General features: G+C 46.7%; 1 protein-coding gene across 7 annotated transcripts in view; it reads right to left on the reverse strand.

The window, feature by feature from the left end:
- FRMD4B (FERM domain containing 4B) overlaps nucleotides 1-25,339 on the reverse strand; it is a 163,153-nt gene that overhangs the window by 34,639 nt on the left and 103,175 nt on the right. For all 7 annotated transcript variants that reach the window (XM_019499738.2, XM_059716022.1, XM_059716024.1 and 4 more), the window contains 2 exons: nucleotides 14,450-14,506; nucleotides 13,438-13,460 (listed from right to left, as the gene is read on the reverse strand). In XM_019499738.2, the coding sequence (XP_019355283.1) occupies nucleotides 13,438-13,460; nucleotides 14,450-14,506 (80 nt within the window). The remainder of the gene's footprint in view (nucleotides 1-13,437; nucleotides 13,461-14,449; nucleotides 14,507-25,339) is intronic.

Consider the following 25,339-nt stretch of genomic DNA (forward strand, 5'->3'; position numbering starts at 1 on the left):
TCTTCTATGCAAGGAATGCAGTGGTCTGATTCAGTCCCATCTGCTTCGGTATCCGAGTTGCACAGGTTGGCTGGTTTCATGGAGGAGTTCATTTCTCTCTCTCAAAGCTCCCATGCAGATCTGACTCTCTCTTGTGAAAGATTTTATATGGGCGCATTATTCCCACTCCTCCTGAATGTCTTGGCACTTGCCACGTTGCACATCACGGAGGAGAACGGGGCACCGGCATCGCCAACTGGGTTTTAACATTGCAGTATGCCTGGGACAGGTTTCCTTCCTTGGAAGGAAACTCAGCGCTGGGGGCAAATGTCATGCTAACTGCACTGGAAATTAAAGGCATGCCATTCAGAGGGCATGCGATAGTAGCCCTGCAAGGGTCTTCCACAACATGCTGACCAAGGGAGACCACCTCTATGGGTGAAGGACTAGCTCAATCCACAGACAGCCCATTTATGCTTCAGGTTGGAGGAAGCTGCCAAGAAGAGGGTTCATTAGCACACACTAGCTGTTATTTCTGAATTTCCCACACCACTCGCTTCTGCCAGGCATACACACCGCTCTCTGCACCCAACCTGCACCTGGCTGCTCCAAACAGACATATCCCAAAAAGAAGGGGGAAAAAAAATAAATAAAAAAATCAAGCTCTCTTTCTAACTCTCAGCACTGCCAAACCTCACAGTATTATTCTGGGGACAGAAAGGTGGCACGAAAATCTCCACTTCTATTTAAAGAAAAAAAGTGACATGCTTCCTCTAGCTCTCCTGGTTGGGGAAAAGTTGAGACACAGAAACCTAACACACCGTCAAGTCTCTGAAGCCAGAAGGCAAATAAAAGCAGCCAACATTTAAGATAAAAAGAAAGAAAGAAAGAAAGCCTGAACCATAATCTTGATGCTGAATCCCTTTGAAATGCACTGCACTTGGGAAAAGCTTGGGCAGGCAAGTTCCTGTGAGTTACTTTGCTGAATAAAAGGGGCCATGCCTCCTAAATAGACCCAAATGCCTCCTAAATAGACCCAAATCCACACTTATAGACACCTTGTTTGGGAGTTTGGGCAGCATCTTCAGTAGCCTCCTAATGAGGCTTGATTTTCAGAGGTGCCGAGATTCAGTAAAAGTAATGGGTGCTGTGGGTGCACAGCAGCTGCTGCGTGTGCTGGCCTGGGTGGAACAGAAGCCAATCTAATAAAAGAGATCACATTTACCCAAAAAACCTTGTCTGCCTGCGTCCTTAGACCAACATGGCTACAACCTACACCCCTTTCTCCACGGCTGTAGCTCATCCCAGAAAATGGAACAAAATCTGCAGCCATCTCCATCACCTTCGCTGGTTGTGCTCCTTTGCCCTTTGGTGAGCAGCACAACCCAGCGTGGAGATGCACCTGCAATGATTCATGGCTTCACAGCTAGGAAGAAACCCCCCGCAAGGTGTGACAACCTTTTCTCTTTCCCAAAGTTCACTGTCACAGAGAAGGCAAAGCACGTTCTCCCCTCCTGACTCACTTCCCCAGGCCCTAAGAGAGACCCAAACCGTTTCTTAGAGGCAAAAAGACTACATGAAATTTGAATGATTAGCCGCTGCAGTTTGGGTTTTTACCGAGTTTGCAAGAAGCCCCCATTCTTCCACCATCTCAGCTACCCACAAAGCACAGTAAAGTGCAATAAATGGTTTTTACTACGCCCTGCCCAGCCCTGGGGAGGATACAGAAGCCGCTCCTGTAAGTGGTGGTGTTGTTCCCCCCGGCAGGACAAGGCAAGCCGGCTCTCTCGAGAGCAGAGCTGGAATTCAGCTGTCAGGACCGAGGGGCCCACTTGCATTTCATCTGATCTCCAATACAGCGGGGCGGCCTCTTAACACGCTGCTGTTGGTGCCTGGCACAGCTCCAGCACTTCAACTGCCCTGAGTCAAGAGGACCGCATTTTTGGCAGAAGGGTTTGCTCCTTTCCCAGGAGAAGAATACACAGAAACGCTCGGTCGAGGTGTTTCTTTTCCCGGAGGAAGCGAATGAAAGAACATGAGCAATTGGGGCTCTTTTCACATCTTTCTTCTCTTTTATTTCTCCCCTAGCAAAAATCTTGCATAACTTGAATTGATCTGGGCAATTTAAATGAAAGGTACCTGAGGTGTTTCTCACACATGGCTTTAATTTGCATCTGGTGTGTGGTCTGTATTTAATCTTCTGCTACAACCAAGCTTAGGGTAAAAAGATGCTGCTCCCCGCCTGCACATACAGCTCTCCTTGATCTTTGCAGATTTGCCGTGTAGACCAGAGGACGGTACGTGTACCAATGGGGATTTTTTTTACCATCTTTAATTTTCCCTGAGCTTAATGAAGGGTGTGTGAGGCTGGAAGCTTACAGAAAAAGTTTCTTTTTTGGCGATTTCTTAATTGGTCTAATAAAAAGTATCATCTCTGAACCACAAGTTCAGAATTTCTGCATTTTTGTCTTAGGCCGACACGGCTACCAAATACACCCCCCCACAACATTCAAAACAGGTATCATGCTATGAATAGGACATCTAATCACACAAATGACCAGTTCCAGCTGTGAGCCCACATCTACTGCATGTGCCCATCTAAACCCAAGTTATGCATCTACTGCATGTGCCCATCTAAACCCAAATTACGCATCTACTGCATGTGTCTATCTAAACCCAAGTTATGCATCTACTGCATGTGCCTATCTAAACCCAAATTACGCATCTACTGCATGTGTCTATCTAAACCCTAGTTATGCATCCACTGCATGTGCCTATCTAAACCCAAGTTATGCATCTACTGCATGTGCCTATCTAAACCCAAGTTATGCATCTACTGCATGTGCCCATCTAAACCCAAGTTATGCATCTACTGCATGTGTCTATCTAAACCCAAATTACGCATCTACTGCATGTGTCTATCTAAACCCAAGTTATGCATCCACTGCATGTGCCTATCTAAACCCAAGTTATGCATCTACTGCATGTGTCTATCTAAACCCAAGTTATGCATCTACTGCATGTGCCCATCTAAACCCAAATTACGCAACTACTGCATGTGTCTATCTAAACCCAAGTTATGCATCTACTGCATGTGCCTATCTAAACCCAAGTTATGCATCTACTGCATGTGCCCATCTAAACCCAAGTTATGCATCTACAGCATGTGCCCATCTAAACCCAAGTTATGCAAAGTCAGCTGTGACTCCAAGTTTTAGGCTTGAACATAAAGATAGTTAAAATCCATCTGACGTCCCTGTCAGAAATTTGAGCGCTGAAGTCAGACAACAATGACATACTTTGCCTTAAGCATAGGACGACAAATTAAAAAGGATTTATAAAATATCTGAGCTCCCAGTATGGGCATCGTCACAGCTTGCAATCTCGCCGGATACAACACTCCCTGCTAACCAGAGATTTACGGACATGACAGAATAGTGCTAATTAGAGGCATTTGTCAATGGATGCCCAGCCTTTTCCTTGTGCCCGCTGTGCCATGTAACATCTTATATTGGCTACTAATGCAGTAACTCAAGGTAAAAGCTTTTGATGACACAAGATGCGGCTAATGAGATTATCATAGGATGGAAGTATGAAGGACAAGAGCAAGCAGCACAATTGGGGCAGCAAAAGCAGTTACAATGGCTTTGACTTTCATGCCATACAACTTTCATGCCAATTTTATTAACTTGCTGGTAACTTAGGGGCTTGGACCTGATGATCCGTTTAGGTCCCTTCTGACCCTGAGCACTATGAAACTATGAATTTGGGGTTTAACCCATACGCTTCAGAAATACGAAGGTAGAGGTATGCCTATCACTGCTGACTTGCTTGGAAAACACGGACAGAACGCATAATTGTAGCATCACGGTAGTCTACCACATCATATTTTTCTGGTATTCTCCAAGTCTTTGGTCCTCTCAACAATGCTAACTTTTGCTGCTCTCACGGATATCGCAGGTCTTTCCAAGTATGACATTATATATTTGGTTCAAGGAATTTTTGTTTTTGACTTGGGGAATTGGAGAGGCCCAGTGGGACAGGCTTTCTTTTCAGAGATGATGGAGCCCTTGAGGTCGAACCCAGGCTAGTTCAGAGGCATTTCATGGGCACCCAGACTCAGGTCACGTTTAGGGAGCTTTACTGTGGAGCACAGAAAGCAATACAGAGTTGTGCATGCCATTCTCCAAGGACATTTTTTAAATTAAAAACAGTCTCTACCTCTTGTTCTCTTTTAAACATTTAGATAGAAATGGCTCAGGCCCCAATTAAATACTGGACACGGGAGGTTATCATTTCTCAGTCTGCTGTATGTCAGATTATTTGGCATATGTCAACACTTACCCTGAATCTTGAGACTCGCCAAGTGCGCCTACTTTAACGTGACAAGTCGAATACTATATGTTCTTTGCAAGTGGGGTCCAATTTGGATCCTACTGCCAGCACTCACATAGCAGTGGACTTATTCTGGATTGACACCGATGCAAGAGAGGAGAATTGGGTTCATGGCCTGGAGCCGTGTACAGCTGGAAAACGGGATGGACAAGTGTGTTTTCACAATATTTTTGCAGGGAGGCTTTGGCCATGCTCTTTGCATGAAGGGCAGCATGGGGCCAGGCCTGAGAGCAAGCAGCAAAGAGACGGGATGACAAGGGGTGAGAAAGGGTCTAGGTGGAGATACAGGGAAAGCTATGGGAACGGCTGAAGTTAGGGAGAACTTTTGCAAGAAGAAACCCAAGTTCAGTACAAACAAAACCAACCCACACTAGGAAAGTACAAGCCAAGCAGAGGAGAAATGCAATCGGAGCAGGGTTTTCCAAAGCCCTCACTGAGCTGGTCCTTTTTTTGTGACAAATGCCAGATGCTTTCCACGGTTCCTGCAGTCTCTCGGTCTGCTACCATGAGGTTATCCTGGAGCACTCAAGAAGCTGCTTTCCTACTCAAAGGGACCAAATCTGGAGAGATGACAAACAACCAAATCTCCCATTTACGTCATGGGAGATGGAGGTTCTCAGGACCGTCAAGAAGTCACCCTTCACCCCGCTGTCAGCAGGGACATTTGCCTGAGGAAGATTTCCAGGGCTTGGCCCCTTGATAACAGGCAAGGAAGGGCTGCACCAAGAGGCTACATCAGAGCGAACGCTTTCAAAACTCAGCATGCAAAATGAGCATGGCGCACAAATAAAACCTGGGGTTGTGTGCATCAAGCACGGCATCACTCGGGAGGTCTAACCCTTTTGCTTAGCCTTATAGACAGAGAGGAGCTGGTAGGAAAAGCAAAGGACTTCAGGCCTGATCCAAATGCCAATGGCTCTTGCTGTGGACTCCAATGCAAGGTGGGTTATCTCCTTGGAGTCAGAAGGCTTGGGTTTTAACTCCAGCTCTGCCCCATGCTAGGTAAGTGGGCAGGTTATTCATCCTCTCTGCATCTCTGTTGCTCTTCCCACGAGAAAAAAGTAGTGGGGGAAGATGCTTAGCAATCTTCAGGAGCGTTCAGAAAGAAACTTTATACACTGACATGCTCCAAAATCCTCAGATGGAAGGCAATGTTATATTCTGAAAATGTACTGTACAAATCCAGCGTTCTACCGATCATTTGTAATGGGGAATGATGCATAAATATCTCAGCACCTGAGTGCCTTGCAATTATAACTATAAGCACGCTGCTCTGGTCTGATAGGGCAGGGCTATTATCCCCATTTCACAGCTGGGGAGCTGAGATACAGGGAGGCTGAGTGAGTTGCCCAAGGTTACACAGGAAATCTGTGTCAGAGCAGGGAGCAAACACAAATGCTGCTGGACAATCTTGGGCATCTTTCCCTTTCAGGTCTGATCCTGAAAGCTTGGTAGTTGGAATAAATAAGCCTTCTCTAACTCTGAACAAAAACTGCAAGACTATTTGAGTATGTGCTGGGAACGTTTCTTCATCAGAGCAGATGGGAAGCACTTTGCTTAGGGATTTGTTGTAGAGCAAGTAAAAATTGTTCACAGGGGCAGGATGCTAGAAAGGCCTCCCCGCAGACAGGAGCCGGTTATTACTAACGTTCGCAGGTTCTTCCTGTTCACACAAAAGTCAGATTAGCCCCGTTAGCCGCGGCTCTTTTGTAAGCGTAAAGCTTGTTATCGTAGACCTCGGTGCTGAAACCGGGATGCTTCAGAGTGCGTGCACGCACACAAAAGTATCCGAAGAACAACACGGGGCTAACCTAAAACTACAACAGCAAAAAGCAGCGCGGAAAAGCTACCATAACCGGCTCTCTCCTCATGCAACACACGGGGGGAAAAGGGACCGCACCTCACTTCAACGCACTGGGGACATTCCCAGTGTCAAAGGTGAAGAAACCCGGAGGTTGCAGCCTTGCCTGGGCAGCGATGGGGACCTAGAGATTACAGCAGGCTGCCTGGCTCCAAGACGGTGATTCTCAACGAGGGCAACCCAAGGTGCCCCAAGATCCTTTCAAGGGTGCCATGCATGTTGCAGGGTGCCAACATGATTCCCAAAATAATCCCAGAGATTTCAAACAGGAGTCCTTTCTGACCTCTTGCAGAAGAATTGCTGTAGTGTTTTTTTTGGCATTAAAAAGAAAGTGAAGACTAAAAGCTGCATTTTCCACGGGGTGCCTTGAGTCTAACAAGGCTGAGAAACATTGCCCTAATGTGTCCCTCTCTTTGGGGCTGCCGAGTGCAAGACCCGTGGCCCCTGGCCCTACACTCACCTCTTCCCTGGTCTGCCTCGAACTGAGCTCTGTACCAAAGGGAAGAGAGCATCTATAAACCCCTCTCCACAGCCTGCCCACCTTGGCTTATAGGTGCAGGACCTTTGCAGAGGGATAATGTTTGCATAGGACACAACACAGGATGCACACGGTAGCATCTTTGCAGCCGCTGCAGTCACCTTTGATACATTTATCTTCTGTAAAAATGCATGCTGCCTCACCAACCTCACACATTAATATTAGCCTAAATATTAAGATCACGCTGTGTGCATCATTAGGCCACGTGAGATCAGGCATTGTTTGCAGACGTCTTCTTTTTCTTCATCTAATGTCTTGTTTACCTCTCGCACAAGCATTTATACGTGACTCAGTGCTGTCATTACCTGTCGTACAACGAACACGTATTTATTCTACAGCCCGGGATCCTTCACCCCACTCATTGTAAAGGGAGCGTGCATCCGTCTGGAGTCTGATCATTTCCAAGACTGAGTTAAAAGGAGTTACAGGCTCAATTCTTGCTTCCGAGCCATTTTACTGAGCTCTGTGATTTTTTTTTTTACAGTCATATCTTTCCATTTTCAATGCCTTTTCAACTTTTCCTCACCATGTATTCCTAGATGAAAGACCTGCACGTACAAAAGCAGAAGCTGGCTGTATTCCTACACATGCAAGACAACAACATACTTGCCTAGGTTTCTGCATGTGAGTAGAGTAGCATCCCAGTGTAGGGGCCTACAGAGCAGAAATAAATGGGGAAAAAACCCACTGAAATCTTCTCCCTCTCCTTTTAAGTTTGAGTCATCTTAGGAGTTGCCAATAATAACAGTAGGTTAAAAAAATCCAGCCAGAAACAGGCTTTTATCTTGGACACGGTGACAACACGACAGTGCAGCGGAGTGCAGCATGCAATGCCATAATGAACCCTCAATAGTCTAGACAGCAAAAGCTAAATGAATCCCTGGGGCAACTAAGTTAATGGATACACTAGGAGTGAATTTGGTCCTATATAATACAAATCTCATTTTAATGGACAACCAACCCAGGCAGCAACCATAAGACAACAAACATGGGCAGGCTGAGAGCATGGTCTGCAATCTGCCTACTCCTTTGGTCTGACTCCTAGGGTACTGACCTTCGTGCAGGATGGGTCAAAACCCATTCCACCAAGACTAATTTTTTGACAGAAAATTGGGCTTTCAACTAAGCAAAAGGTTAATGTCCTGCAAGGACCGAGCAGGTGAAATAAAACATTCCCATTGAAATTCTTTTTTCAAACAGTTCTACCTTCGAGGCCTTTTGCAAAGCTTAGCTGCAGGGGAGTCTGAATAAGAGAATAAGAGAGGGGTTTTTTACATTGGATTAACCTTATTAAATGCATATATATATGTGTGTGTGTGTGTGTGTATGTATGTATATATGTATATGTATATATATGTATATATACACATACACACACATATACATATTATATATGTGTATATATATGCATACAGGGGTTTAGGTTGTAGCCGTGTTGGTCTAAGGACATAGGCAGACAAGGTTCCTTGGGTGAATTTGATATCTTTTATTAGACCAACCCAAATAGTTGGAGAAAAGTTATTAAGCAAGCTTTCGGGTTCAAAAACCCTTTGTCAGGCTAAGGAAGTTTTAGCAATTGGTGTATGCTCTTCCTGGATGCATACACACACATATACACACATATATATGCACACACACACATATATACAAATATATATATGCACATATATACACGCACGCATACACATATATATACACATACACATATACACACACATGCGTGTGTGCGTGTGCATATCACTCATTTCACTGCGAGTTCCCTACAAACTGAAAGAAATGAACCCTCCACTAAGGCCTGATGTTGCAAACTTTTGCACGTGTTAGTTTTTCCATAGTTTTACATAAAATGGGCCTATGTTGTGACAAAAGAGAGGGTAGCTTTGTTTGATCAGGAGGGAGTTAATGGATTACAAGAAGGTTAAGTGAGGTATTTGAGGAACAGGTTTATGTAGTGTTACTGTTGAAAGGCAAAACACATAATGATTCATTCAGCAAACAGCAAGAATATGGTTATGGGAGCAGAAGGCAAGGCTGGAGTATTGAACATTGATTTATGACTTAATGTGCATAGTGCCTGCAAGTGTCCTTAAACTGGATTTTTTTTGGGGGGGAATGATTCTTTTAAAAGCCTTTGCAGATATTTCAGGTTAAAAACAAAGATAGAGAACTGCTTTTTTCCAAGTGTCATTTTTATTAGGTGAACTTGGTGGCCGTGCAAGATGGGCGTTTCCTCCATGTCCACCTCTCTTTCCTGTATCACCCTACCTGCCTGCCCCCAAAACTACCAGCCCCCAAAACTGCAGGCTGGTAGAAATTTCCTAACACTGGAGGGATCAGCTCCTTTCCTTGCTTAGCAGATCTGCAGAGCTGGCTGACAAGCGTGGCCACCTGAGATCATGACACGGTGACGTGGGCTCGCGTGGATCTGGGGCACCTATCACCGACTCCTGGCCACTACCAGACTGGGTTGGACTTCAAAACAGCTGGTTACACTGGGAAGGTTGGGTGCACGATTACCAGCTCTTCAGGGTATGTTATGCATCAAGGTATGCCAGCCGGATCATGGGAAATATGGCAAACAGGTGCTTTCCTATAATACCCCGATGAACTTCCCCAAAGCGTAAGCTAATTCAAACATGCCTTTCTGCTAAGCATACCCCCCAGTTTGCCCAGTAAAACAATACATTTCTCAAGTAAAAATTATCCTATTCCCTGTTCTGACATGCTCTTGCTTTTGGAGCAAGCTTAAGATTGTCCCCTGTGCCCAGCAAATATTTAATGTATTCCTCCGTAAAACCTGGTTTGGAGGCTCCCGAATTCACAATTTTGCAGACTGCAATCATAGCATGGGTATCTTTTAAACAAACTGGTTCCCTTTTACAAACTGTGTTTATCACCCATGCAGTGATAAACCCCAGTCTCTCATACATGTCAGCTATCAGGAATTCATTACATTGTCTGTGTTATGTTATACCAGGCAGTAGTTATCTTTGCAGCCCACAGGCTAAAAGGAAAATCTAATGTGTCAGCTATTTAAAGAAAATGGAAGCCCTCCTCCAGCAATTTAATTAAACTTTCAAGGAACACAACCGGGTTTCAGCTTTGGAAAATATGATCTGAGATAATCTGTCAGAAAATAAACACTTGAAAAGGTAACTTTCCTTACACAGTACTTAATCTGATTTTAATAAACTTCTTCTTGATACAGGAAGCACAAGATTTAGACCTGTCTGTCTTCACTTTAACCGTGCCCTACCTTTTTTCACTCCTGCCTCAGAAACTATCCAAGCCAAAAGAAACCCAAAATCACAAGCTATCATCTGTAGGAAAATAATCTTTAAGAATAAAAAGGTTTAAACTATAAAGCTAAAAAGAAAACCCAGATAATAGACGGCATGGTGTCTATAAAGTGGGTAAATTAGCATTACGGATGCTGCAAAGAAGAACACTTTATTACAACGTTAATAAAAAAAAAAATAGCACTATAAAATATTTTATGGGTCCACATACTCAGTCTATAGTCATTAACAGCAGAAAGTTGAAGTTTATTTTCCAAGGTGCCAACATACTACCTTGCGTATTTGCACACCCCATCGGACAGTTTCCTTTCTGCTCAAGATATTAGCTTTATCAAAATCAAGTTAAAAATGAGACTCCCAAAGTGACTAAAACAAATATATTTTGCCTAACCAACATACCACACCAGCAGCCGCAACCTGAAGCGAGCATGCTCTCTGTCGGGCAAAAAAACCCTCCTATTGGAGTTTAAAAGTTCAAGCCGTCCTGAAACGAGGACTGCAGTTTTTCCTGCATTTCACCAACCCGACAGCGCAGAGCATTTGTGTTCATTACCAATATTTGCACAATACACAGCCGCAAACTGTACTAAACAAACGCCAACTTTTAGGGGAGTGGCGGCAGATAAAGACATTTCAAATGGAAGCATCTGATTAGGGTCGTCCCGATGTGCTGAACAGTGAATATAAGAAAACTTAAAAAAAAAAAAAAAAGATTTTGAACAAAAACTACCACCTTCTTTCTACGGGAAAACAAGGGGCCAAATTGCTGCAGCCCCATAAACTCACATGTAGCTCAACGTCACAACTGTGAGGCTAAAAAGTTAGTTTTTTGGCCTTATCCACTTTCACATTGGTCCACAGCATCTGACAAAGGAGGCTGTAGCCTGCAAAAGCTCATGCATCTCTGAATAGGCTGTAACAGGGGTAGGCAACCCCTGGCACGGGTGCCAGAGCATGGCACGTGAAGGCATTTTGCTTGGCACGCACGCCCCGGAGATGACGGCAGGGTAGGGGCTTGCTTTGCAGAGCCGAGCCGTTCAGCGAGCATTGATGTGACCTGCTCCTATGCATCTCTATCTCACACACACACACACAGAGTATTATTATCCTGGCCGGGATCACAAACATAGTAAATGGGAAAAGGAACCGACTTGTTCGTGATGGATAACAAAATGATGGACCATGTCAACTGTGCTCTCGCCTCCGCCGATCATTTCTCTTGCAGCCAGCAGTTGCTTTATGCAGCTGCCCAAATCGTCCTGGCTAGCTGTGCTGACACTAGTGTCCTCTACAAAACAGACACCCTGCAGGGACAATTTGAAAAGTAACTTGGGCATAGAGGGGTCTAAAATCCCACTGACATTCAAGGCTTCCTAAGAGCCTAAGTCACTTAAACACAGGACCTCACATTTGGAAATCCCTCGTTCTGATGCAGGCCAGGGCTATTCTAGTCCGAAAGCCACAGCTTCCTCTATCCACATCAGGTTTTACCCAAGGCAGCTCTATTTTAGACAGTCTCTTTATCCCCAAAGACCCACTGCTACGGGTCTTTGTACTGCTATCCTGCTAAGTTTCCTCAGCAGGCTTCACGGTGCAGAAATAAGAGGCTTCTCCTTTCATTTTCCAGTTTGCAAATACTGCATTCCTTCATTGCTTGCCTGCTCAGCCATACAGATGATTTCTTGGGATACTACCAATCTCTTTCGGCATATACTCCACAATCAACCAACATGCAAGACTCCCGCTGACTTCAATAGGGATTGACTGCCCAGATAGATATCAGGATAGGATACTTCAAAAAGCCCATTCCCATCCACAGCTCCAATTTGCAGATCAAAAAAAAATAAAAAATCCTCTACCAGAGGTGTAAAAACCAGCCAGGCAGAGCCGGGCTCACTAACACACTCTTAAGTGCAACCCATTTTGCAGCTCTTAGAAAGCCAGCCATTAAGTCCCCAGGTGATCCCTGCATTAATTCCACATGCAAAAGTTCAGTTACCTAATAAAGCAAATATAACGTCCTAACATACGCTTTCCAAAGCGATTCAAAAATCTAATTTCCAGCTGATAACGAACAACAGATACATTAGAAACCAGACACTGGTAATGGAGAAGACTGCTTAAATACCAGGTTGCATAAATAACAGCGCTGAGGAATGCACTCCTTTATCAAGCATAGTTTTCCAAGGGAAATTTTTTTGAGAGGCTGTAACTGAGCTGGTTTCCTTATTGCGGGTGACCCAAATAACCACCCTGGAAATGGAAAAAAGTAATAATTTTGCTCTGGAATACAGGCCTGTTGGTTATTCGGTGCTAATGGCCACGTAATCACTTGGTAGGGTTTCATAGATCTACCAGAAGAGCTGCACCTTTGTGCAAAAGGGTGTTTCCAGGATGGGAGCGGCCCTTGAAGGCACAACCGAAGTCATGCCTCTTCCTGCTGATGAATATAAACAGTTTGCAAACCACATCTCACACCTTGCTAGGTTAGCCACATGAACGGCCCCATGTCCAGGGGAATTGAGGCAGGGGGAGGCTAAGCCAGAGGGGAGGAGGTTGCATCCCACCTGTACAGAGCGGGGCACCGAAAGCTCTCGTGGAAGAGGGTGGACAAGCCAACCTCCCTCTGTGCCAACCTCTGCAGGTAGTAAAATATTAACAAGCATAAGGCTGACGCTCTGCACCTCTGTTTGTTCACTAAGCTGTTTCTAATCGAAGGTCTCTTCCCACCCCCAAGGCTGGTTATAGCACCCAAGGAACAGGGTTTAAAAAAGTCGAAAAGGGCAAATCCTGTCTGATTACGCAGCAGGAGGTCGCTGCAAAGCTCAAGCAACTTGGTGTCTCACCCCAGCTACAATACAACTGTCAGGTCAAGTGCACGAAGGGGGAGGCCCGGGCAGGGCAGCTGCAAAAGAAAGCAGCTCATTGATCCCCGGAGCAAGCAGCTGACTAGCTCCATCTTCCTGTGCATACATTAGCACTGTACACACACAGGAGCCGTAGCAGTGCACAGCACGCCGGCCTCCCATATGAAACAGTGGGGGCATTCATTTAGGAGGACGATATGCAATGATTTTGGAGGATGATATGCAATGATTTCGGAGGATGCTATGAAATAGTGGAGGCACCCACACTTGGGGTGCAATGGTGCGGTGCAAAGAGTATGCCGAAGCAGAATCCGGTCACAAAAGAGCCGTGCAAACTCCACAGATTTTTATTTTTTCCCCCAGGGTTTTACTTCTCCAATTGCTGGCCCAGGCCAGACAGCTTTCCCTCTGGCTGGGGTTAGTCAAACAATTGTTTAAAAATACAAAGCAAAGCACAGCCAAGTTGCACATCAGTATTAAAAAGGGAAATGGTGTTACCTGGAGTAGTCCCCTTTAGCTTCCTACAATTGAAAAAAAAAGTGAAAAAAATTAAAACATGCTCTCTTCACAAGAAAATTTCCCAGCATTGTTCTCTTCCCAGGCTCCTTTCGGGCCAAATCCTGACTTTGGAGGCATTTGTGCAGCCCGGAGGCATGTATACAGGAGCAGACTTTGGCCCCGGGGGCATCGAGCCAGCACAGTCTGTCAGATAACTTCCACGACCCCGGGGATTTCCACATCCCATCATTTTTTACTAGAGAGAAGTGCCACCATAAATATCCATTCCCTCTAATACGGACCACATCCAGCAAAAGCCTGACATTACAGGACGGTCGCGAGGGGGTCTGAACACATTCAAGACACAAAAACAATGGTTCAGACAGCCCAGCCCATGCAAACCCACTGCGGGATTTTGTCAATGGGAACAGACGGGTTGCAGGAAGAGTTGTGTGTAGAAGCAGAGAGTAAATCTAACCGTTGCACAACCTGGTGGAGGCTAAAGAGAGGGGTAACACTCATGGCGAGGGCACTAGATATTTGCAGAAGACCAAAAATCTTGGTTTTAGTCCTCTTGAAGGAGGATGCGTATGACTGGTGCAGCAGCTTTTGGCATCAGGCTATTACACCTGCCCTCCCCTCCCCGATTCCCGGCTCACGGATGAGCCGCACGTTTATTTGCACCGGAGGAGGAAGTGGCAAAGAAATAATAACAACTCCGACTGAGTGACTCCGCTCAAGGGTCTTCCTTACAGAGCAAAGGTCCACTTCATTTTTTTCCCTCCTCCACCCAAGGGTCTTGAACACAGATGTCTCTTGCTGGAGTTAAGCTCCTAAAATTGCAAAGCACGCGTTTGCTGGAGAGAATGCAAAATCGTGCATCGTTTTTGTGTGCGTGTGTTGGGGATATCCGTAACCTAACAAATAAACCACACCGCCGCCACTTGCCAAAGGAGAAGAGGTTAGGAAGCAAATGCAGGCATGCTAACAGTGCAAAAAAGGATCGTCTTACCTGTAAAACCAGGGCGGCTAACTTGAAGACGGTCTCGCTGTCTACCTCAATCTGCCCCTGTGTGTGCAAAGAGGAGAGGGTTAGCCTGCAGATCAGACCTCCCCGGGACACAGCCGGGCACTGTCCAGTCTGGAGGCCGTCACTACTTTGTACCTCTCCGTCTCACTCCGTTACAGACCATACCACTGCAAGGGCAGGGCAGGGGGTTTTGCAGCTGCCAAGAAAAGTGTCCTGTAATTTTTATTTTATTTTTTTGCCACCGCGTAGGAGAGTCAATCCTGAAAGCAGGGTGCAAGGAGCGGAGAGGCGGCTGGCACACGAGGGTGCATGGCGTGAACACCTTTGCCTCTGCAATGTAGGGCGCTCAGGCCCTACAGGTTTCACCAGATCAGCTGGCTGCAGTCCCTTCCCAGAGATAATATTTCTCTGCTTTGTGAGTGTTCGCCTCCCTTGCTCTTTCACACACACACACACACACACACACACATACACACACACTCATGCTCAGGCTCTCTCCACTGAAGCGTCCAGCTGCACAATTTTTCTTGCACTTTTCTTGCATAAATCCTTGCTTAGTGCGGCCGAGCAGGTCTGCCCGGTCAGAGGCGAGTGCAAAGGGACCCTGCACATCTTAACTTTATGTAAGCCAGGGATGCAGGACGAAAGCAAAGATGTGCACACCTTATGGCCCGTAAGGACCCTGTCTTTCTTGTTTGCATGGCACCATACATTTCTGTGATGCCAGATAAATAATGTTTGCTAGGCACAACTAACACCATTGCTCCATGCCGGCCTGCGGAGTCCAGAACAGTTTCTCAGAGTCCTTTTCAACAGAGACCAAACTCAAAGGAAAAAGCCACTTGCCTGGATGCTTATTGCCCAGACATGCACCACGCTTTCCCTAATTATTAAAGATGTACAGTAGATGCATAACTTGCCATTTTAGCTAAAGCACAGACTCTCATAGGTCCACTTCTGCTAACAGAACCTTGTATGGGGTCCAACTTTTCAAAGTTAGGCAGCTCCGTTGCACAAGTACTAGACCTGGTTCTCTAAGAAGACAAAAAACTGGGCAAAGGGAGTCCTCCCTAGCACTTAAAATGGTCCAGGGAAGGGCCTTCTGTCTCACTGCAGCGCACCAAGGCAAGGCGGCAGGGCAGAGCTGCCAACACAGGCTCCTGGGCTACTAAAATTACCCTTTGCATCTCCTGTACAGTGTAGAAAGGACAAGATGTGACCCAAAATCAGCCTTGACCTGTGAGCTGTCAACCAATAACATTTCCCACTCCCTCCACCCCTCTTTTTTTTGTTTTTTGTTTTTTGCTTGCAGGTGATAATATTGAACCTTCTCTATCTGCATCTTGCCCCTGAAGTCAGCACTCTCCTTTGCCTTTCAAAAATTTCTGGGCCTCTTGATACATGAAGTAAAAGCCAACATTGCAAATACCAGATTTTGCACAGCCAGACTTGGAGGGACACACACAGATCAGGAACTGTTATCACAGAGGATGGGACAGGGCTGCAGCTCAGCGGATTTGCCCAGGCTGTGGCGCGTGCAGCCGGTCCCCAGCCCTGGGTGTGCAGCAGGGTTGGGGCAGCGTGGCGATTAGACTGTTTTTCCTTAAGCCATGCCTCTTATGCCAATGATGGGGTTTAGAAACCTCTTACCTACAGGAGATCTATCTGGAGAAAAATCCCCCTATTAGGGGTAGGGAGTGGGGGAAACTTCCCTTAGCCCGGAAGACTACATATGGGATAAATCTGCAGCAGGAAGGTAGCCTCAAACAGCCCAGGATGTGGCTCACCTTCTTCAGATTGACTCACTGCTCTAACCCAGGTGATACACCAAAGACCCTAAATCTCATTCAAATGGGGGGTAATGGGAAAAAATCCTGCAATGGCAGCAGTTTCTGAAACAAGCACAGGAGTATGGGAACGGCCTCTGGGAATGCCCCCCCCCCAGCTCCCAAAAGGAGCTATTTATAATGGCATGCAGCGCCTGAACAGACAGCAGATCAACTCCACCCTCCCGGTACTACACCCAATGAGGCTACAACATCCCTAGCGCAAGTGAAAGCAGCTGCTTAGTCAGCTTCTCTCGCCCCTGGGTGACTGCTCAGCCACAGAAACTGGTCTGCTTCCGATCAATTGTCAATGCCGGAAAATCCAGACAGTCTCCTGAGTTAGTCTGTGGTCTGGAAAGGGGTATACACATTCACACCCATCCAATGGGTTTGCACAGGAACACAGCAGGCAGCTGACTGCAACAACCCACACAGTGGTCCCACTAAGACACGCAGACTTTAAAAGTAAGTAAATTAAGTATAACAGTGTCACTGTAACATAAAATAGAGGAGCAAGCAAAGCGGTGATCACCAGTTGCGTGCAGCACATGCCTAGGAACCAGGATATCTGGGTTTCATTCCCAACACAAAACACTGTAAGAGCAAGTGACTTAACCTCAATTTACCTATCTGTGAAATGGGCGTAATAGATGCCTACATTGCAGGGGTGTTGTGTGGTTTAGCTAACGTTTGCAAAGCACTTCAAAGATGAGAAGTGAAAATTAATAATTATTTTTAATTATTATTTTAAAATAATACTTATTACTTTAATAATAATACTTATTATTATTATTATTATTATTATTGGCAGGTCTTAAATTGTTTGCTTATGTGACATGGCCCTAAATACAAGCTTTAAGGAACCCAGAGCACTTTCCTACATATGTGACGACATTCGGTGAAAATTATCATTAACATACAACAGCAGTGGAGCGACCAAACAAGCCGCATTAGCTGGGATGTTACAAGATCCTATGGCTTTGAACGCCAGCCTACTGCACAACTGGGGCTGTGTCTCTTGGTAGCGAAGGTTAAAATTTTCTCTACCAAGAGAGGGATTTAGCTATTTTTGCCTCCACATAATATTTTGTTTGTCAGGAAAGGCTTGGACAGGTTAGGTGCTCCTGCCCCTGCGAAGCCATTTCAGGCAGCCTGCTCCGAGCGTCTTGACAAGCAACATCTTGCTCACTCGCTTCCAGAATGGAAACGGCAAAACGTCTAAGGCCAAACCATACAACTGCTGAACCTACACTCCTCAAGGCCTCGGGGAGCCAAACGCTTCCCAAAACACTCCCTGGAAACCACAGCGAACCAAAAACCATTGCTCAGAACAGCCAGGGACCTGCTTGGACTTGGGAGGGAAGAAACACGACGTACCAGACGCTGGGGAGCATCAGGGCTGAGTGGCATAATGGCCTAACACCCCACCCTCTTGCACCCTGTAACTGCAACGTGAGGATAACGTGGCTGGAGTCTTAGCGACTGCCAATCAACTTTGCTCCACAGCCTCCCACGAGATTTTCTCTTTACAGTGGATAGTCCAAACACCCTGGCACTTATTCCTGCTCAGGTGCACAGGTGGAAGCAGCTACACCAGATAAATGCAGTCAAGAGTTGGGCTCTACGTTTTCAGGGGAGCTGCAGCTCTTGCTACACTTCAAACAGCTGTTGGCATCCCTGCATCCAGTTGTTGCAGGTCCCACGCCTCAGGGTTTCCCAACCCTTGCAGTCTCTATGCACCAGTGCACTCATACAAAAGAGCTACTAGCAGCTTTCCCCTGCTCTGCTGCACTCAAAGTAGTTGCTTCTATTTTAAGGATAGAGCGAACTTATTTTAATCACACAATTGTGTATTATTGCACAACACTAAGGTCTAGAGATTCAGGCCCCATAGTGCAAGGTGCTGTACAAACGTGTAGTACAGAGAGCTCCTGCCCTGATGAGGTGAAAAGCTAAAGAGACTAGCCAGAGCTGGGAAGGAAGCAGAAGTGACCTGAAGAAGCATGCACTGCATTCAAAAGCTTAACTAAGTCTATCCCAAGTATGCAGCTCAATAAAGGAGAGCACCCACAAAAATCCTTGCCTCTCAGCAACGAGAGAAGTGACTCCCTGAGGCTACCCAGCACATCAGAAGCAGGATCTGAACCCAAGTCTATTCACTCAAGTAGACCATGAATATGTCTCCATCCATGCAGCGGCATGTTTTTGCTCAAAACAGGTCCCGGGGCGGGGGAGCCTTTCATCAAATGCAGATGGCCAAGTTCAGCTCTCCGGCTTTCCTCCTTCTCGAATCCGTTGTGGGAGTTCATCACAAAGCCCGAGCCCAGGTGAGCGCAGTGCAGTTCCAGGCTTTGTAATGAAAGCTTGGCAAAGCTCTAGCAAGAAGATCAGTTTTCCAAAGGAGATGGGAGGGACAGACCGCAAAGATTAATTTGCAATTCCTGCAGTCCCTCAGATCATTTCAGCATACGTTCAGGCAAGTAGGCCAAGGGGCCTGGGAGCCAGGTCTGCAGGCTGCTCTCATAATCACATGTTGAATATGAAGATTGGATATTTTCCTAGAATCACCCCAAGTGGGAATAAGGTCATTAGCGCAGGGTTAAGTAGATGGATGCAATTCATATAATGGCATCTGAACCTTATATGTTTCAGATGTAAATAAGCTTAGCCAGAATGGAGAGAGCTGCTCCAGGGAGGGGGAAGAAACAGATCTTTCTTAATTACGATCTGCAGAGGGGATCAATTGTTTTATCCAGTGAGGCAAATTCACCCCTGGAGTAGTGTTCCAGGAGTTGCTCAATATATACCAGGAATTCATTTGGCCCCAGGAATTAATTTGGCCCATGTATCCAGGTGGCTTTTTTCATGCTGAATAATGTTAGGATATTAGACAGTCTCATAGATGTCCAAGCTGGGTGGAAATACCTAGATGGCAGGAATGCATCGATATCTCTAAGCAGACACAACTCCTTGGGTAGAGGTGATATCATTTATTAGGCCAACTAAATAGCTGCAAAAAAATACATTTCTTTGCAAGCTTTCAGGCTCACACACCCTTCATCACGATGGCCAAGGCATCAAATGATGGCTAAGGCATCAAGCAAAGATGGCAAGAGTCGAGTCGTAGAAATCCTGCCTTCCAATGAATAAGGGCAGAATTTGGGCCCTGCTTTAGTGACGTTCTTAACATGTCCCGTTGCTTTAGGGAACCACTTTGCTGAGTAGAGGCAAAGCTAAGGACACACTGAAAATCATGATGCCTGGCACCAGAGCAAGAGAAGGAGCACAAATATGGTACAACAACATCAGCTCTAGAGTCTTACCATACAGGGCAAGTCTATGTCTTTGGAGGCTGAAAAATGCATCAAGAACAAGAGGGCAATGGAGATTGGAGCCGGAGGAGCTAAGCGAAACTTTGGAGCTACACTTTTCAGACAAAGGAACTGCAATGCATGGGCGTTCAACTGTTGTGTTTTGCTTTTTTCATCGGAAGTGGCAGAGAGCCAACCAGAGGGAGAAGCCAGGACCTGAAATGGCTCCTTCCAGACAGTCCAGGGTGAAAGACAGAGAGGAAAAAAAAAAAAATGAATCAAGACACTAGAAAATCCCCCTGCCCTCATAAAACTTCGGCTTTTCCTTATTTTTATTTTTATTTTTTTAATTACAATAAGCCAGCAACGCCCTGAGCCAGTCTGCATTTGAGTAGCCTCAAGAAAGCTAGAGACCTGCCTATAATTATCCACAATTACTGGGAGGGTTGTAAAAAAGGAAAAATGGAAGAGAAAAAAAAATGCAATTTAAAAGAGAGGGGTGGACCCAAGGTAAGGGCAATAAGGTTTGCCAAGGAAGACAATTACCTGGGTGTGGAGGCAGCACAAGTGAGCGTGGAACAAGGGAACGCAGCCCCTTGCTAAGCAGCGCTCTTTCCCACCGCAGATCCTTTCTGGGATACATCTAACAGCCACGCGGGACCATATGGTTTAGTCAAAGCCAGATCCCCACATCATAAATATCTCTATGCCTTTCTTCATAAAATCCCTTGTAGGGTCCTAGCCTCAAAGCAAGGAAGTACATGCTGATGGGAATGACTCTGAAGATGAAGGTGTAGTAGTCAGACATAGAGTTGGTTCTCCAGCTTTGGAGGATTAGGCAAACCTAGCCTTGGTAGGTCAGGCAAACCTAAAGACAGGTCCTTTCAGCAGATCTGCACTGGGTAACCATACCAGTGTGCCTAACGCTGGTAAGAGAGGAATACACCCCAAATGAATACAGCCCCATGGCATCTCTTCTGATCATCAATATTTGCCTCTTAATTATAGGCCAAGCTGGCAGAGTCACCCATTGCTAAGGCTGCCCAACACTGTCCAGATCCTCTTTTCAGTCGCGTGCGACTTTGTTTGACCAACTGGCTGGACCGAAATTTTTCCATGATTTTTTTGGTATCTAGAACAGCTCCAAGCCACTTCTCAGAGCACGAGGAGGGGAAAATTCGTGCCTTTCCACCAACATGAAACAAAGACTCTTTGCTGTGAAGCGGTAGTACGAGCACGCCGTGGATCAGGGTCCGGGGGTGGATAGTGCCATCCAGGTCCAACGCCCGCCTCTGCAGCACGTTTGGCCAACTTAATGTCTTCTGAAAAATCAGTTCACATCACGCTCTGCAGCAGCTTGTGACCACTTCCCGCAAGGGCTCTGCCTGCCCCACGTCCCCGTACCTCCCACAGGCTGACCAGACTGAGCAGGTTTCATCCCCAGATGCTGAATCCTGGGTGCACGAGGTCTGAACAGGACTTTCTATGCAATTGTTTCTTCCAGTGCTTGAGGAGCGGGGACATTAGGCGCAGCAGCTGAGAAGGCAAAGGATCCCACTACATCCTTTGGTGGTATCTGGGCACTGAAGAGAAAGGGAGCAAGTCACCCTGAGCACGTAACAGGAGTTGGGGAGGAGGAAGAGAACCGAAACAATGTGAGGAGAGCAGGCAGCCGAATGTAATGGGTAGGGCAGGAGATCCTTCCCTCCAGAGCTTGTTGTTGAACCCATGAGCCCTCCATTCCCCTGCTGTCACCGCTACAGAAAGCCATGGCAGGGAAACTCCCACCAGGATAACAGTTTACTACTGCTACCAGCCCATCGTGGGCTGGTGAAGAAGTTGCGCTGGCTGAGCTACATGCCAGGTGTGCAAGCCTCCAGCACAGATGCAACACACAGCACCACCGTTCCGCTGTACCAGCCTCGCCTGCAATGGCATCACACGGTCCAAAAGAAATCTCAGGGCCAACTTGCGAGTCCAAAAGCAGGCCCGTATGGACCAGGTGAAAAAAAAATCGATGCACACATTAAGCCGCGCACTCGTCAATCCCGTCCACTCCCTTCCATTCACCGGAGACGCCAGAGGCAAAGAAATTCGTGAGAGTTGAAGACTGTTGAGCCTGAGATCCCAGGCATACACAAAGCATATTCTCAACCTGAGATTTCTCCTCCCCATCTGGTTACCTCTCACCCCCGCACTTCAGACGTACTATCTTTAGGAACAGAATGATAAATAAAGCCCCTGGCAGTGTATATTTTAATAAGGCTGGAGAGAGCTACACTCAGTATACAGAGTCTATCTGAGAACATGTCTCATCCACCCGTGACATGGGGGAATTAGGAAATGTTTACTATAAAACTTTTGAGAGCTCTTTAATATACGGGACCACTTTACTCTTCACAAGTTGGCAGGCAGCCAGACTTTATACTCACCCCAGAGGTCAGCTTCAACAGCTTCTCTTGGTAAATGCTAGCCCTCCGACTGCCAAATGTTAACAAGACTCCATTCGAGAGGCTAACATGCTTATGGACTCCACCGCAAATCGAGATTGCTGTCAGCGGGCCTTAACGTCTCTTTGCAAGTCTTTGAAACAAATGGGAAATAAAAAATCCCCAACGCCCAAGGACAGAGGAAGAAAGGAGCTTAGCCAAGCTGACCAAGACCTTAGTTTATAGAACATATTTTAAGGACTGGCAAAGAATCAATCTATGGCTGTGGAAGCATCTGGGGCATTCGCTGTACAAATGTTAGCGTTATTGTATAACAAACTTGACAGAGATTCACTAGCCAAAGCCGCGTGTTATTTGTCCAAACAGGGCTGGTTTAAATGAAGCAAGGTCCAATTACTCTTCCAAAAGGGATTAACAACATATGCATGACCAAGTCCTCTCCTCCCCTGTCAAACTGTTCTGATTATGATTAAGGAACTGCAACAGGCATCTGGCATGTTATAAAACGTGCCTGTTTCTATGCAAATTCAGCCATTCCAGATAATCTCTTTTACCTGAAAGCAAGGGCCAGGCTTTCACTGTTCAGTCTAACTGCACTTTCAGCAGACTCTATCAGACATCTCAAGCAAGCTTTTCAATTCTTTTTTGTAACTTTAAGGAAAGATTACAGGCATTTGAATCGTCTTAGGCATGACTTCTTCAAAGCCCTTGAACTGTCAAAACTTATAAGAAAACAAAGATCAAAAGTATGATGCCTCATTGCAGCCCTTCTTTTCTTCTGCAATGGCGTTCTCCCAAAAATGCAACACAAGAAATGCGTTATTAAATAAGAAGATTCTGGTTATGGACAGACAAAACATTTACACTGGCTCAATTAATATTACATTTATATATAAAAAAGTAGCAGACCAATGACACAAAGTCCTTAAGCAGGGGTAGCTTTGGCTAATCACAAGGAGGACTCACCCTGAAAGAATCAGGGTAAAACTCCACCTTGGTTTAAGTTTCATGTGTTCCCTTCCATCCTGGAATAGCCATTTGCTAAATGCAAACAGACTATTGCTCGCTCTCCTGCCACGTAAGGGAACCGTGCCTGCTATCTGGAGACGACTGCAGGCCTGCTCACTGGGCGTGATATAAAAATTCAGCATGCAATTTTAAACTAGCGTATGTTAACATCTGGCCAGGGCCTCAGGAAGCCCACTGAAGGGCTTTCCGTAGACCTGGATGGATCCCAAAACCTCAAGCTTTATCAACTATTGTCTAATGCATGGGTGGGCAAAGTCTGGCCCATGCATCGGACAGGGCTCCTGGTGGACTCCATTTCCCTGCAGCCTCTACCCATGTCACTGCAACTGGTTTCCATGGAGACCCCCCCGGAGCAGCAGGGGGGTGACAGCGCAGGGCCAGGGTTTCCATGGAGACCGGCCCAAGCAGCGCTGGCAGGGTGCATAGCTGGGGGGGGAGCTGCCCCAGGGCTGGGGCCGGGATCTCGGGGCGGCGATAGCATGGGCTGGAGCTGGTGCAGAGCTGCAATCTGCTGCCTGTATGCTCTGAAGCAGCTCACCGCCTAGCCACGCGCCCTGCCAGCCCTGCTTGGGCCGGTCTCCACGGAAAGCACCGTCACAGCCCTGCTGGGTCTCCATGCAAACTGGCTGCAGCGACGCAGGCAGGGGCTGCTGGGAACCGGACTCTGGTTGCCGGCTGTATCCACCATTTTACCCGTGCCTGGTCTAGTGCCTCCCGTTCGGCTCACTAACACAACTTGGGAGCACCGGTCCCCGAGATCTACGGGTACAAATCAGAGCCCTGGGAAAGCCTGAACCACAGGGCAGCGGGAACTGCAGCCTGCCCCGTGCTGCAAGCAGAGGGATGTCTTCACAACCCCCTTAAACAGCACACGCAGCTTGAACAACACACACAGCGCCCTGGGCAGAAAGGGAAGGGGAAGATAGGGCACAAATCCCATGGAGGAGTGAAGAGAAGGTGTGGGAGCCTCCGCAGGGGATCCCTGAAGCAGGGGAGGTCGGAGGGTGGCACGCAGCAAGGGGGAAATGGGTGGGCTGCCCATCTGATTTGCCACTTAGCTTCCTGCAAGGAATGGGGTCACTAGCTTCAAATCAGACACGGGAGGAAGAACAAAAGGAAAGGGAGAGCGGCTGCGTACAGCAGGGTGTTATTAAGTCACTTTCTCCACCAGACAGACGCGTTACTCATCATCAGTAAGCTCAGCCCGAAGCAAAGGGCTTTCCAGACTCCAGCGGAGCGGCAGGGTCAATGCACCTGTGAGCTGGAGGCTGACTTTTTGCTGCCGGGCACTGCCACCTGCCAGCGAGTCTGCCAGTGCTGATCTCTCTCTGCCACTTGTAGCGGTCCCACTAGAGTCCACGTGACTGCAATGCTTCAGTGTCACTTGCTCCAACCCTGAACCGGCTCCTGGATTTCATGCCATACAGGAACACTGAAATGAAGCCACCCCAAGCCCCCAGGACAGACCTATTCTTTGCCTACATCAGGAAGGCAGCACTATTCTTAGAAGCACTTAGAAATAGGTGTCCAGTTAAGTGCATAAAGCATACAAGCAGGGGTGCAGGTTGTAGCCATGCTGGTCTAAGGACATAGGCAGACTGCCTAAAGCATATAAGCGCAGATGTGAGATAGAGGCATATGCAACATCCCACTGAGGTCAACAGAGCTTAAAGCATACACCAAGTCAAGCACGAAGCCTATGTACTTTCTGAACTAGTGATTTTCTGCAGGTTTCTCTCACTTTGAAAGACAAAAGGGCAACAAAACCAGCAGGAGTAACTGAAGGAACAGACCTGATGGCATTTTAAGCCATCTCCATCAACCTGTTCTGGTTTCTCTCCTGCTTCCAAACCCTTTTATGCGAGTGCCCACCTTGTCAGCTTCATTCCTGTCCCATGTCTACGAGAGTCTCATACAAAGATCTCAGTAGGGTATGGCACCCTGAATTCTGTTCGGCATGTCAACAGCATGCACCTATGCATTAATGATCCCTCTGAATCACACACCACACTTCTAGGTTATTGCTTTCAAAAGCCAGGAGAAGTTTGCTCAAAGTACAGCATGAATGGAGCAAAAAACCAGTTTAAACTCCCTTAGCTGGATTAACCAGTGAGAAATACCAGGGAACATTCTTCCCCGTCATTAGTGATCAGCAGCAGGTTGTCTCACCGGAGCTGGGGATCCGGTGATTGCATTGTGTGCTGACACTGCCCTTCGTTCAAACTGCACCTCCTAGCCCTGCAGCACAAAGGAGAG

Source organism: Alligator mississippiensis, chromosome 12 (genome assembly GCF_030867095.1).
Source record: "Alligator mississippiensis isolate rAllMis1 chromosome 12, rAllMis1, whole genome shotgun sequence".
Classification (NCBI taxonomy): Eukaryota; Metazoa; Chordata; order Crocodylia; family Alligatoridae; genus Alligator; species Alligator mississippiensis.